At 35.1% G+C, this 15,881-nt stretch overlaps 1 protein-coding gene across 1 annotated transcript in view; it reads left to right on the top strand.

The window, feature by feature from the left end:
- LOC144450734 (nuclear receptor subfamily 1 group D member 2-like) overlaps window positions 1-11,203 on the top strand; it is a 50,806-nt gene extending 39,603 nt beyond the window's left edge. The window contains exons 3-9 of the mRNA XM_078141428.1: window positions 1,826-1,970; window positions 3,796-4,233; window positions 4,354-4,553; window positions 5,693-5,851; window positions 7,972-8,101; window positions 9,459-9,569; window positions 10,306-11,203. Of these exons, the coding sequence (XP_077997554.1) occupies window positions 1,826-1,970; window positions 3,796-4,233; window positions 4,354-4,553; window positions 5,693-5,851; window positions 7,972-8,101; window positions 9,459-9,569; window positions 10,306-10,991 (1,869 nt within the window). The 3' untranslated portion in view covers window positions 10,992-11,203. The remainder of the gene's footprint in view (window positions 1-1,825; window positions 1,971-3,795; window positions 4,234-4,353; window positions 4,554-5,692; window positions 5,852-7,971; window positions 8,102-9,458; window positions 9,570-10,305) is intronic.
- Window positions 11,204-15,881: the final 4,678 nt, after the last annotated feature.

A 15,881-nucleotide genomic window follows, 5' to 3' on the forward strand; every position in this document is an offset into this window, starting at 1 on the left:
AGTTTGTTGACAATATAAATAGCATTTGTTTATCAGGGGAATTGTTATGAAAAAACAGATACTAATGATTGATTGGGAGATTAGTTGTTCAGGCAAACAAGTAATTAAAGTGGTCATATGGATGACAAATGGGCTATTTATTTTGGGTTTTTTAAGACAAGTCTATTCTGTTTTTCTACTTGAAAATACAATATGAAACAGAATCAACCGAATCCGTGTTTGTAACTCACTAAATTACAAAAAGCTAAAAAGTGTAAACAGTTTGTTATTGTATGTATAACAGATATTTTACATATTTTTTAATGTTTTGCAATTTATTGAGTTACAGCACTGTACACAAATAATTACTATCTGACCACAAAAAGGATTTCATTCTAGATATTCTGATAAATTATGCAACTAAGGTCTAAAATACATTTTTTTGTACTGAATATACATGCTTCAGAGACTATCAATTTAGAACACTAAATATAGAGGGCATTGTTGTAAACCACAGCCTCGTTTATCGTACCTCAAGGACGCACCATTTTTTCCAATGTATCGCAGAAGAAAAATAAACTCTGGTTTGCAAGAATGGACAAAAAAAAAGGGAGAGAATACTATAGAGGATTTGTATATATTTGATCGGATTGTCTGGGTCCAAATAAAGTGTGGATTCACCTCTATTTAACCTCAAATGAATAGAAGAATGTGTAAAATGTAAGCTAAAGAAATAAACAAGTATGAGTCAGCTGAAATTGTTATGTTAATGTAATGTATTGTCATTGTGTACAACCCTCGGATCCCTGCAGTGTAGCACAAGGGTGGGTGCAGTACATAATGCAGGTTTTTATGGGGTCACCTAGTTTGCCAAGGAACAATGAACCCCAGAGGGTGTTTAAAGGAGTATTATCGTATGTCTGGTTTTTGGCAAACTGGTAATTATTTTCATGGCTATAATAGTGTCCATGATCAAACTGCATGCATGTAGTTGACTTTGATTATAGGAACCTGATTGGTTTAATATCACTATGGTTGTTTTCAGGAGTTGAATTTCATCAGTTGGTTATTTTACTAAAACTGACGTCATGTCATGTCGTGTATTGTAATATACTTAGCTCTAGTTCCTTTGTGTGACCCACTAACCAGCAGAGTACAGTTCACAACAGATCATTGCCCGCCCAGCATTCCAGTGTAGACGATATATATTTATTGGCCAATCACAATTCATATGCTAATCAGCATCTCTGAGAAGTGGGGCAGTGTGTTGTTGTCTCAGTGACCTGATTGAAGGTCATCAGGCTGATTTGTTTTCTGAACTGTAGAGGGCAGTATTCATAGCACGTCGGTTGACTTTTGAAATGCTAATTTCCTACCAGGTTTCTTTGTGACAGTGGTAAAAATGTCTCTCTCCGTCTGTGACAACAGAACAATACCTGGCTGGCACTGGAGAATTCCAGTAACTGTCACAAATTTGAAAAATTCCCCCCCAAAAATATTCAATTCGTGTCATGATGAATGTTGTTAAACTTAAAGTGGCCATATAGCTGAGGATTGGGTAGATATCTTGGATTTTTAATTTAATTAACAATTTTATCATGGCTTACTTCTTGAAAAATTTATTTGAAGCAACATAAACCAAGTCCTTATTTGTAACTCAATAAATCCAAAGATTGATACATGTGTAACTAAAATCTTTGTTATTGTACTGTCACCAATTAGAATTAATTAAAAATTAGTCAAAAAACAAACTTTTTAGTAAAACATTTTTTTGAGATTAATGCTATATTTTGTCAGTTACTTTATCATATTTATGTTTTTTTTTATTTTTCTGTTCTCTTGACAGGGTTTTTTCAGAAGAAGTATTCAGCAGAAGATACAGTACAAACTGTGCAATAAAAATGGTCAATGTTCCATTGTACGAGTCAATCGCAACCGGTGTCAAGCATGTCGTCTGAGTAAATGTTTAGATGTTGGAATGTCAAGAGATGGTGAGTAAAGAATTCACAAACATACATAGTGTAGATTTATGTACGTATGTACGTACGTACGTACGTACGTACGTACGTACATACGTACATACATACATACATACATACATACATACATACATACATACATACATATATAGTATGCATGCATATATACATACATACACATACACACACACACATCAACACACACACACACACACACACACACACACACACACACACACACACACACACACACACATCCTACCACTTTGCCAGCTATCATACCATTCCATATCAATCAAATGTCAACGTCTCCAACACTATGCACCAACCATCAAGGATATAAATTTCTCCTACGTGGAAATATTTACTCCATTGCATACTTGCAAAAGGTTAAGTATTCTGAGTAGATACCAGTACAGTGCTTGTGTTTTCAGGTTATCATGTCTTGCTATGCCAATTTAATACCTGCTGAGAATACGTAGATACATATGATATTAATTTGAACTCAGATGTTTGTCAGCTCATTTGACATTTCAGGCACCCAAAGGTGGCATTTTAACAATTTCCATAGTGTATAGAATTGAAAATTGATAACCCACATTAAAGTTCAGTTCCGGTCAACACCCAGCTCATGATCTATTTAAAATTTTGAGGCATTTGAATACTATGTCTGAAAAACAAAAGAATATTTAGGTTGGCCACTAGGGTGCCATTTCAAAACAGCTATTGGAATGAAAGTGTGGTAAAGATAGCTGAATACTAGAAAAGGCCTTTTTGGAAACTTAAACACAATGATATTCTCTGTCAGTCGACATATACAGTTTTGCTTATTTAGTTTTCAATTACATAATTTCTAGGAACTCAAGAAATTATTTTAGACGTACTTTGTTGACTGTCTTGTGTATAAATTAAGTGATGTATGAATTAACCAAGACCAAAGGTTGAATTTATCTCTTATTTTTCCCAAGTATGGGCACCTTCATATGATGGTTTTTTTTACAAATTTTAGAAGAGTTGGTGACAGATTTCATTAAAGGGGCATAAGCAGAGTTTAGACAGTTTTTGGACTCAATTTTTGTTGTCTATGAAATGTTACATATTGTATTCTACTTACTGAAGTACACTCATTGGTTACTTAATACTGGTATAACTCAATGCTGATATTTAGATATAATATATAAAAGATTTGATGACATAATTGTTGGTACGTATCAACAAATCCCTGTCATTACATGAACAATGCATGAGTTGGGTTGTTGGTAAAAAGTGACACGTCACAGCTACATGAATCGTTGTAAATACTATACTTGATTAGTTTAGCCATGGTTTTATGTAAAGTATTTTGTATTACTAACCAAAGTAAAAACCGTCTAAACTCATCCTGTAACCCTTTAAAGAGACCAATAGAATGAAATTCTTTTACTTTGGGGGGCGGGGATGTGTTTTTTTAGCCATCTTAGATTTCATTCTACAAAAACGATGTAATTACTTTAAGTGGATCTGTTTTGTACCCCGAAATACAAATATTTCTAAAAATTGTCGTCAAATTGAGAAATGGGAGAATTTTTACCATAACAAATACATGGCACTAAAATAAAGTAGTGTCAACAAATGAACTATTTTTTCCTCCTATATACTGGCTTTGTATTCATAGCACTACATACTGATTTGAAATTAACATAATAAAAAATATGTGCTGTCTGAAACATTATTTTCAATTTTTGCCAATTTAGTTGGGGGGAGGGGGTGTTTCTGAGGCCTAACTAAAAGAATTTAGTTTTTATCCCACATTGAAATATTGATCTCACCCCTTACCACTGATGTTTTCTTTATACAGCCGTTAGATTTGGGAGAGTACCCAAGAAAGAGAAGGCTAAGATAATGGCAGAGATTCAGAGATTAACTGCAGAGAAATGTAGAGAAGATGGTAGTGATGAAAGTGAACAGAAACCTCAAATCAGCCTTGTTACAGTACCAGTTGTCATCAACAATAAACGAAAAGCCAAAGAAATGGACAATCCAACTAACCACCAACAGCAGCAGCAGCCACATGAACAGACAAAACCATTTATTGAGAACAGAGCAGAAGAGGGGCAACAGCTAAAAGTACAACAGCCGGAAATACCACAAATACCAGTACCCCCACTTCTAACCGTGCCTCCAGTTACAGTGTCATTGCCACAATCTGCAGTGGTATGCACACCACCTGCAAAGAAACAAAAACGTTCACTTCCCCCGTTTGTTAGCAAGCAAGATGCCATCATCAAGAAGCAAAGAACAAAACCACATAAAGTTATACCAGCGCCACTTAAAGTGATACCATCACCACATAAAGTGATACCATCACCACATAAAGTGATACCAGCACCACATAAAGTGATACCATCACCACATCACAAAGTAATACCAGTGCCACATCATGTGAGCCCGATGACACCAAGTTTTAAACCTCACATTCACAACGACACAGAAATACAAGAATACTTTGTTAATGCCATAGCAATGGCACATTTCGAGACTAACTGCTTGATTCCAGAGAACACACGTGATTTTATATACCCCCAGTTGAACGGCAATGTCAGTCGACCATTTGTGGTAAGTATTTGTACTATAATAATATTTATTGACCATTGGATTGGCAAGAAACACAACATAGATTACACAAACTACAGCACTAAAAACACAATAAGCCATTTTTCATCTCGCAGCAGATCTTACAAGATGTATGAGCCATTGCATTCATAGCAAATGTGAGGGTGGTCAACCTGAAAGTGTGAAATGCTTAGCAACAAACACTATTGTTCTCAACATCATTGCACATGGCCACAGCGAAAGCTTGACCACAATCAGGTTTGACAAACCTTTGTTGCTTGGCATATTTGCATATCTTGCGAGATCTGTAACAAGATGTAATATCCCTTATTACAATGAAATAACTATTGACATGTATACCCAAACTTTTAGCTTTCACTGTTGAAGATTCTTGACTGTCCAAAATGAGTCCAACATGATGGAATCTCTCGCTGTTCACCAGCAAGTGTAATTTGTAGCACTGACTTATCACTGTTTTGTGTTTAGTGCCAATATTTACGACTGTGATAATGCAGTCTTACATGACACTGAGTCAACAGTTGTAAATGCTAGTCACACTACTTCACACTAGTCACACTAGTCTAGTTCCATGACGGACAGTATATACACACTTTTACCATCTAGTAGTCAAGGTCCCAACAAGAGGTATCAAGCGTGTTTGAATCATGGTGAGCGAAGAACAAATTGCACATATCAGTAGTAGTCCATCACAAATTGACAGGCTGTCGTCATCACTCATTAATACATTTGATACAGCTGTTTTGACCATGTTTTGACTATCGCACAAATTTAGCATGTAATAATGATATGCAAATGTCCAACTCCTCCTCCAGTCTGTTTAAACTATAAGATCACGTGGGGATGTGATGATGTCATCATGTTTATATGAACGCTGTAGAAGGGAGCACAGAATTATGTGCAATTGTTGGGGACCTTGACTATAGACGGTAAAAGTGTGTATACCGTCCGTCATGGAACTAGTAACACTACTTTTAGGTATTCCTGAGACATTTTAATAAAAGAAAGGTTGAGTTTAATTCCACAAATTTCCAAATCTTTATTGTACATGTAATTACTGTGGAAGTGGAAATTTCATATAAGATTTCCATTTCTTGATAATAACTTTCATAATTTCTTTTCAGCTTTGTCCTTTAGTTAGTAATGGTATTGCCATAGAAACTGGTGACAATCATACTAGTATTTGGGAGACTTTCACCGATAGGTTCACCACTGCGATAAAACATGTTGTGGAGTTTGCTAAACGTATCCCAGGATTCTCAGACCTAGACCCAAGGGATGAGGTTTGTATTTCTAAAAACTTCACCAGATTTGTGTAATTTTATCACTGTATTTAAATGAAAAATGATTTGAAGTCATCTCTCTGATTCTTATATATATTACAACTGCTGACATCAAACCATTGATGAACAGAACCATGTTACAAACAGGGAAAATAAACCAATGAATTGGATTAATAACACTTGGCACAGCATGTTAGAAGCACAGAAACTTGTATTACATTTCATCTTTTGGTTTCAACAGTTTTATGGCCACTTTACATAAGAGTCCACTTTCACAAACAAATTTTAAACTTCTCCTGGCATTTCATTACATGTAAAGAGGCCATAAAACTGTTCTTATCAAACCATGGTTTGTAATACAAATCTCTGCTGTAAATCGAACTGGATCTGGGTCAGAGTTTGCCGTATGGACAGGTAAATCAAACTGGATCTGGGTCAGATTTTGTAGTATGGACAGGTAAATCGAACTGGATCTGGGTCAGAGTTTGCCGTATGGACAGGTAAATCGAACTGGATCTGGGTCAGATTTTGTAGTATGGACAGGTAAATCGAACTTGGTCTGGGTCAGATTTTGTAGTATGGACAGGTAAATCGAACTGGATCTGGGTCAGAGTTTGCCGTATGGACAGGTAAATCGAACTGGATCTGGGTCAGAGTTTGCCGTATGGACAGGTAAATCGAACTGGATCTGGGTCAGATTTTGTAGTATGGACAGGTAAATCGAACTTGGTCTGGGTCAGATTTTGTAGTATGGACAGGTAAATCGAACTGGATCTGGGTCAGAGTTTGCCGTATGGACAGGTAAATCGAACTGGATCTGGGTCAGATTTTGTAGTATGGACAGGTAAATCGAACTTGGTCTGGGTCAGATTTTGTAGTATGGACAGGTAAATCGAACTGGATCTGAGTCAGATTTTGTAGTATGGACAGGTAAATCGAACTGGATCTGGGTCAGAGTTTGCCGTATGGACAGGTAAATCGAACTGGATCTAGGTCAGATTTTGTAGTATGGACAGGTAAATCGAACTTGGTCTGGGTCAGATTTTGTAGTATGGACAGGTAAATCGAACTGGATCTGAGTCAGATTTTGTAGTATGGACAGGTAAATCGAACTGGATCTGGGTCAGAGTTTGCCGTATGGACAGGTAAATCGAACTGGATCTGGGTCAGATTTTGTAGTATGGACAGGTAAATCGAACTTGGTCTGGGTCAGATTTTGTAGTATGGACAGGTAAATCGAACTGGATCTGAGTCAGATTTTGTAGTATGGACAGGTAAATCGAACTGGATCTGGGTCAGAGTTTGCCGTATGGACAGGTAAATCGAACTGGATCTGGGTCAGATTTTGTAGTATGGACAGGTAAATCGAACTGGATCTGAGTCAGATTTTGTAGTATGGACAGGTAAATCGAACTGGATCTGGGTCGGATTTTGTAGTATGGACAGGTAAATCGAACTGGATCTGGGTCGGATTTTGTAGTATGGACAGGTAAATCGAACTGGATCTAGGTCAGATTTTGTAGTATGGACAGGTAAATCGAACTGGATCTGGGTCAGAGTTTGCCGTATGGACAGGTAAATCGAACTTGGTCTGGGTCAGATTTTGTAGTATGGACAGGTAAATCGAACTGGATCTGAGTCAGATTTTGTAGTATGGACAGGTAAATCGAACTGGATCTGGGTCGGATTTTGTAGTATGGACAGGTAAATCGAACTGGATCTGGGTCGGATTTTGTAGTATGGACAGGTAAATCGAACTGGATCTAGGTCAGATTTTGTAGTATGGACAGGTAAATCGAACTGGCTCTGGGTCAGATTTTGTAGTATGGACAGGAAATCGAACTGGCTCTGGGTCAGATTTTGTAGTATGGACAGGAAATCGAACTGGATCTGGGTCAGATTTTGTAGTATGGACAGGAAATCGAACTGGATCTGGGTCAGATTTTGTAGTATGGACAGGTAAATCGAACTGGATCTGGATCAGATTTTGTAGTACGGACAGGTAAATCGAACTGGATCTGGGTCAGATTTTGTAGTATGGACAGGCTTTTTGCTAGTATTTCCTTTTGATTATCAATATTGGTAAATGATCAGTGTTCTTTCTTTACTATTACTACTAGGTAACTCTCCTAAAAGCTGGTTGTTTTGAAGTACTCTTACTAAGACTATGGAAGTTATTTGACACAGAGAAGAAAACTCTGACTTTCCTCAGTGGACAGAAATTAACTCAAGAAGAACTTCACAGATTTGGTAAGTTTTTCTCTCATAATCCTCTTTTATAATTTGATTTTATGTTGTATGTTTCTAAATCTGTATTATGGTCATTTTTTTTATTGTTATTTGTAATTTTTTCTTGCTGTAACTTTGTATATATTTTCTAATTTTCTTCATTAAGTGAGGTCAAACTCAAATACTTGCACTATACGAAAAGTCAAATTTACCCACCTTTACCCAACCTTTACCCTAGGTGAGACCCACCTAACTACCATCTCTGTCCAGGGGTATTACGAGACACAGTACCACTTTTGACTGTCTACATCCCCCAGGTGAGAGATCACCAAGGGTAAATTAAGTCAAAGCTGTCACTTCGTCTCATACTCACCACATTTACACTTCCTCTGCCCAAGATTTACTCCGGTGGAAAGATATGGTCAAATATGACTTCTCGTATAGTGAATTGTATTGTGAACTATTTTTATCCTCATTTTCCACGTCTGCTCATTTACAAATTTATTTTGTTGTTCACTCAATGTTTATAGTTTCACTTGCATAATTTTTAATCTAGTCGAAATAAAAAAGTTTGTGTGAAATTAAAACCTAGGATATGTGATGAAACTTGCAATGTTGCCAATAGATATTCCACTTGGTTCCTACTGCACCACTCCATATGGTGCCAAGGTGTGCCTGGAAATCAGACAAATTTAATATTTATAAGTTGTTGAGTATATTCTTAAAGAACTTTCCTGTGTTTTCCTACTTTTAAAACAATGTGAATATAGACAAGTCTGTGCTTTTTAACTAAAGAATTGCAAGAAAAAACTACAAAAACAAAACAATTTTTTTTTTTTTTTTTGCAATTTACTGAGTTACAAACATGGACCTGGTCTGGCCAGAGATCACTTGACTGGATCAGGTCTGTGTATACTCTGTGTAGAGTGGCACCGTCTATTATACAACCAGTGACAGGCAAGCATTTACATGCAAAACTTATTACAAACAGGGAAGTAAATAAATGATTTAGATGAATAACACTTGGCACAGCATTTTGGAAGTACTGAGACGAGTATTGCATTCCATCATTTGATAAGAACAGTTTTATGGCCACTTTACAGAATAGTTCACATTCACAAATCAATTTCAAATTTCCGTGGCATTTCATGTACACATAAAGAAAACATAAAACTGTTCTTATCAAAAAATTAAATGTGATGCACATCTCCATAAATCTTCAGTTGTTTTACTTTTCCAGTTTGTAACAAGTTCCACTTGCAAATGCTTGCCTGTTGCTGGTTGCATCAGTAATTATTTGGAAGACAAAACTTACCATCAGTTATTAATTTTTCTAGTTCAAGAACACTTGATAGAATTGTTCCTTTAATCCCTACAGGTCTTGGAAATCTCCTAGACAGTATGTTTGACTTTGCTGACCGTCTCAACAGTATACAATTAACTGATTCAGAAGTTGCACTATTTGCTGCAGCAATACTCGTTTCATCTGGTAGGTAAAAAAACCCACATTTAGGTCTAGAATCAGTTTTCTCAACAAAGTAGTTTTAAGTAACACTTCACTTGCCTAACTTTAAAATGTTTACTGTAACCATAGTAATATTTTTTGCTAGGACAATACATTCACTGAAAATTGTTAAAATACCAATAATCGAACATTGTTGGGGGTTTTTTTGTGGGTTTTTTAAAATAATTTTTTTTGTGATTGGATATATTGTACCATCTTATGTGTACAGGTACACAAATACATTTACTTACACTATTATTTAATACTGTCCAGGGTGTATAATATTAATTATTAGGAGTAAGTCATTCTATCTAACAAACAAACCAGTTGTTTGGGTTTTTTAAAAATGGTCAACTTAAATAAAAATGAAATCAGACTACAAGTCATTTGTTTCTTTCAAAAAGATAATAAGTTATTTGTAAGAAAACACATTGATTCATGTCTGTATCACTGAAATATCATTGTTTTCCCACCTTCCAGTCATGTGACTATCATGTGGGTGTCATGTGATATTAGATGGATGGACAATGAGTTACATGGTTTAGGGTTGGGCTGTGGTTGTCACCAAAGTTACATATTGACAATCACTGAATTACATCATAGTGATTTGAATTATCTACATTACTGAACTTTAGAGTGAATACCTTCTAATGTCTGACATAATTTGTTGTATGATTTAGGTGATAGATTTTATTCTGATTGTATGTATTTAATTTTACAGATCGAGAGGGATTAATAGAACCAAAACCTGTAGCCCAGCTACAAGAGAAGATAGTTCATGCCTTGAAACTTCTAATGGCCCACAATCATCCTAATGATATCACAGCATTTGCCAAAATCCTCGTCAGAATTCCAGACTTGCGAAATATGAACCGAATCCATTCAGAGAAACTGATGCTTTTCAAAATGGATCCTTTCAGTGCAGGAAACGGAAACTCGTCACAGTTTGACCTAAGTAAATTACAAGAACTAAAATGTCAAAGGAAGAACAACAAGAATACTGCTACATTGCATCAAAATACAACAAATGCGGGCGTCAACCATTGCGGTTTCGTAGCATCGCAATTGAAGGAGAAACCAGTACAAAGGGAGTGTCCTGTCCCTTCATCTCAGAGACTTCCTGATGGTAACAAAACTTTGAGCACCATAAATGCCCTGCTGGTTCAACCACAAATGCCCCCCATGTCACTACCGCTTTATTCAGTTTCTGTCAAGTCAGAACCACAAACCACAGGGACATACCATACCTCATGCAGTAAATGGACAAAGACAGCTGATAGACCAACAGTGGTAAAGTACGAAGATCTGCAAACGTGCAACAAAATGATTTGGTCAAACCCTCTGCAGACGACACCAACAACCACTATGAAGGGTGAGCCGCTCAATCTTGTAACTAGAAAACTTTAAATCTATTTTATTTACAACAAATTCATTTTTTTTCGATGGAAATCTCCATCCTGTGATTGTAAAAAACTGGTTTTTGTTGACAGTTTTTGTGTCATGCTTGATAAATTTTACATTATAATGTTAGTTTAACGTTGTTTGTAATATTGCTTAGTTACTAAAAGTTGGGATTCATTTTTTTTAAAGTCATTTTAGTGATTTTGTTAAGATTTTTAAAACCATGGAACAATTGACACAATTTCCAATATATTCTGATTTTTGGTAAAGTGTTAAACAAATGATAACAGGAAGAAATCTGATAAAAGTTTCCTGTACATTCTGTGTTTTTGTTTACATTCTGTGTCTTTGTTTAGGTTTTAAACCTCTGATAACAAAGAGATGGAAATCTGGTAAACACTTCCATGTTTTTCATACATTTAAGTGTTTTCCAAAAGTTATAGAATCCAGCAAACATAGAAAGGGGGAAATGTGTAGAAATGTGCATTTTTTTTTGTTTCACTAGAAGGAATTTAGCAGGGAAACCCTTGAAATTCAAAATTGTGGAATGCATTTAAATACCTACTAATTGGTACACTTTAAACAAAAGCATGGTTTGTTAACAATTTTTATCAGCATTTTCTGTAGTCTAGATGCTATCCATGACTTTGAATCCTCCTCCACATCTAGAGGAATGAGGAACTGAGATAAAGATTCACATTCAAGCAAAGTCACCCACTCAGCAGATTAACGTCACATGTTAATCGCAGAATTCTGTCCAATAGTAAGTGTTTATTGTGAACAGTTACATAATGTCCAAATATGGTATATTTATCGGAATGTCCAAATATGGTATATTTATCAGAATGTCCAAATATGGTATATATATCAGAATGTCCAAATATGGTATATTTATCAGAATGTCCAAATATGGTATATTTATCAGAATGTCCAAATATGGTATATATATCAGAGCAGGATACTACTTGTACACTGTATATTTGTGTCATTCTTACAGTTGAGGTTTACTTTGCATGAACTGCTTCTGGTTCCTCTAGATGTGCAAGATTCAAAGCCATAGACAGCTTCTAGACTATATTTTCTCTGATGTGTTAGATGAAAAATCAAGTTATAACACTGGTAAACATGGTATATCTCATTCAAAGTTGATACTCATGTTGAAAACATTGACTATCAAAGTACATTTATTTTCATTCTGTTGTAGATGTGTGTGACGACCAGGCAAAATAATTTGTATTTGGTAAATGTAGATGAAGTAGTAATTATTGTTAATTATGCATGTGTTGATGAAAGTGTGTATTCATCATTAAGTCCAGAGCTGCGGATTATTTTGTTTTTTTTCTTTTGTTTGATGTTTTTTAAAAACAAAAAACAAACCTAAATAATGAAGAGCTAAGATTTTGTATATAATTCATTATTCATTAGCTCTACCTTACCTTGAAGCAGATATTAGGATGTACTGCTATAAATCAAATGTTTCAGTACTGCATAATACTGGCATGACTGCTATGTGTGTGTACATATTAGGTCTTAAAGACTTCAAAGTGTAATTAGAGGGGGGGGGGGTGATATCTATAGTAATAGCTTAGTACCAAGTACACAGTACATGTAATTTGCAATATGCTATATTACAGTTTCTGGTTACATCCCCTCTTTGATGGGAAGAGTTGCACAAATGGATTCTAGATAAGAGTTTGAAATATTTCGTCCTGTGTCCAATTGTAAGAAACCAAAAATGATGAAATCATAAAGTTACATCACAGGAAATGAGGTGGAAAATGTTTAATCTGAATATCTTGAATTGAAGCACACTTCAGTGATTCAGAGACAAAAACTGCTTCTGAATTGCACCCCCAGTGGCCAAACTATATTAACCTTTTGTTTTTCCAATAACCAGACTATGGCATATAAGCATAGACAATGGAAGGGAAGTATAAGTAGTGTTGTGTTTATTTGAAAAGTTGATTGGTGTTCATGTTAATTACTGTAAACCAAGATATTTTCACTACTACAAAATTATGTGATTTTACAGTCTTCAGCAAGTTCTCAAAGACCAATTTTCTTTAATTACCAGACTGGTACATTATGTTCATGTACATGTACAAGAAGGCAATTTTAGTCATGACTTTAGTTTTGTGTTTTTGTTTTCCAGCAAAATTAGCGAAAATAAGTCTATAGCGAAAATGTCCAGGTTTACAGTATTATGTCTCCAGGTTGGTCAATTAGTGTTCTCCCCAGCTTCAAAGGAGTGCTGGTCTACCATAAATGTTCATAAGCTTAAAGAAAGTGTTAATATTGAAAGAATTTCAATAGCAAGCAACAAGCTAGTGAATAATTTGTATAAACTGTTTGACAGGTTTTTTGTAATGGTTGTGTTTTTGGAGTGTGTTAGGGTCTAAACCCTTATGGTAGTTAGGTATGACCTATGATATCCGGCAAAACAAAACAAAATTAAACTTGTTGGGGTAAATATTACAAATACAGCAAAAGGAAACAAAATTATTTTAGGGGCAAACACGGCAAAACTAAGTAAAATATTTTGGTGAAAATACTGCAAAATAAAACAAAATATGCCGAGGCAAATACTGCTCAATAAGTATTGTTAACTTGTATGTTGACATGATTGATTTTTATGAAAATTGTGTTGTCATGTAAGTTCTTTTATTTTATTTGCTACAGTAACTGAACTGAGCATGCTCAGATGCAAAGGACTGTGGGAATATTCATAGTCATGGTAATCTGGGGTTATTGAGAAGGATAGCCCCCTGCAAGGGTCAAGGGTCAGACTATGACGAGATTATGTATGTTACAGACAGTGTAACGTAATATAGTCTGTAAGGTACGCCGAGACGGGGACGCCCTCAAACACCAGGCAACCCCTAACACCGGTGAGGGCGAAACGTCACGAGGTATCTTACTGTCTATGTAACGTATTGTATAACAAGGAATCACAAAAAACCAACTAGCTAGAGACTTGTGCTATGAATGAACATAATAGTTCTGCTGAAGGCATTGTTTATTTGTGAGACATATTCAACTGATGGATGTAGTGATAGACATGAAATAGAACATTTTACTTAGACTGCCGTTATTTATAGAGAATGAAAAACAAACGAAAAAACACTGTAAACTGTAGAGGGCTCTATTTATTAAATATGGGTTAAGTAAGTGTCATTATTGCCTGGCTTTATTTTCATTGAGGATGTACATTTCATTGTACATTACTGTGAGAGAAATGTATTTTGATATTTTGTCCATGCAAACGTTAAAACGTTAATTTCAACCTTTGCTGCAAGTATGAAAGAAAGAATACTTTACTAGCATTTCATGTTCGGTTGGAAACATATTATGTTTATGTTGAGGTCGTGACCTCTATATTTTGGTCCTGGTTTCCATCCCAGATAAAGATGGCCGACAGTTGTTGAAGTTATCTTGATAGTATTAATTGTGTTCACAAATTTGCCCTTTTATCTCAAATGTTCATTATTATATTGTTTGACGAATTCTGCTTCCTTTGAATCAGATGATTTCTTTTCCTGAATATCAGAAATTGATAACTGAATCTCATAATAGGGAACTTGCAATCAAGACTGAGCATGCTCAGATGCAAAGGACTATGGGATTATCTGTCGTTATCGTAATACCTAATCTGGGGCTACCAATAAAAAAAATTTACAGGGTAACTATGGATTGATCATTCGGGGTTGCAAACAATGTAACAGTATTGTTTACAATACCAATTCATTAGTATTTATTATCACATTTCCCATGATGCAACATTCAACATGGCAGGATTGCAAGTTCCCTATTAAGAACCATATCTATTTTGTCCATCCAAATAGCGCCTTCTATGACAAACAGTTTACAATAAAGTTAACAGTTGTATTTGATATTGCCATCATATTTTGAAATGTACTGATATTTCTGTTTCTATCCAAAGGTGTTTGAAAGTATAATCCCTCTGTAGCATGCGGAAGACCTATTTGTAATTGTTAATGATATTCTTGAATATATAATTAATTTATTCATATCGCTGTGACAGATATCAGAAAGAATTATGGGTAATGTTACTATGACAACCAACCAAAGATACAAGATTGTTGTTGTGATTGGTCAAAGAGACATTTGCATATTGAATAAATTTGTACTAAATACTACTGCAGTACATGCAAACTAATCATAGACTATTTTGCCAAAAAAATCCTAACCTTAATAATTTGAAAAATTCTAAGATTCATACAGTACTCACAGTTTAACTTTTCATCAGTACTTTGCAACACCCCTATATTGCTGCTTGAAATGGAATGACCCTATTTGAAGGTTGGGTTATTACATTATTTAGGGGGTGTTAAAGATTAAACTCTTGCCCTTCCATAGCAAAAAATTCATTTGTCATAACCCATTGCACAGTAAACTGAATATCACACAGGGGGTGAATAAATGTCGAAAGTATCATCAGAGTGGGGAGGAAACACAAAGAACACCCTCACATGGCTGAAACTCATCAAATGTGAACATGTTTTGGTTCATACTTCATTTAGTTGACTTAACAAATATGAACATGTTTTGAGTTCACACGTCTAGTCCTTGACTTAACCAAACTATAAATTAATTATAATGTAATCATTACAAAATCCTTGCATTATACTTTAATTTATGTATTTATCATCTCTTTATTGTTTGCATTGAAATGTTACCATTTTCAGAATGTTTTAAATGTTGGATTTTTTTGTGTAATATTGGAATTTGAGCAAGTTGAAGAGATCAAGCCATTATAAAGATCTGACAACTAATAACTGTAGATTATCAGAGTGCAAACATTCAAACCTGTGATTTAGAACAAGGAATTACTTTTCAATGAATTGTATTTACCCTATTTATTTTCATACAGCTATT

The sequence above is a fragment of the Glandiceps talaboti genome, chromosome 20, assembly GCF_964340395.1.
Source record: "Glandiceps talaboti chromosome 20, keGlaTala1.1, whole genome shotgun sequence".
NCBI lineage: Eukaryota > Metazoa > Hemichordata > Enteropneusta > Spengelidae > Glandiceps > Glandiceps talaboti.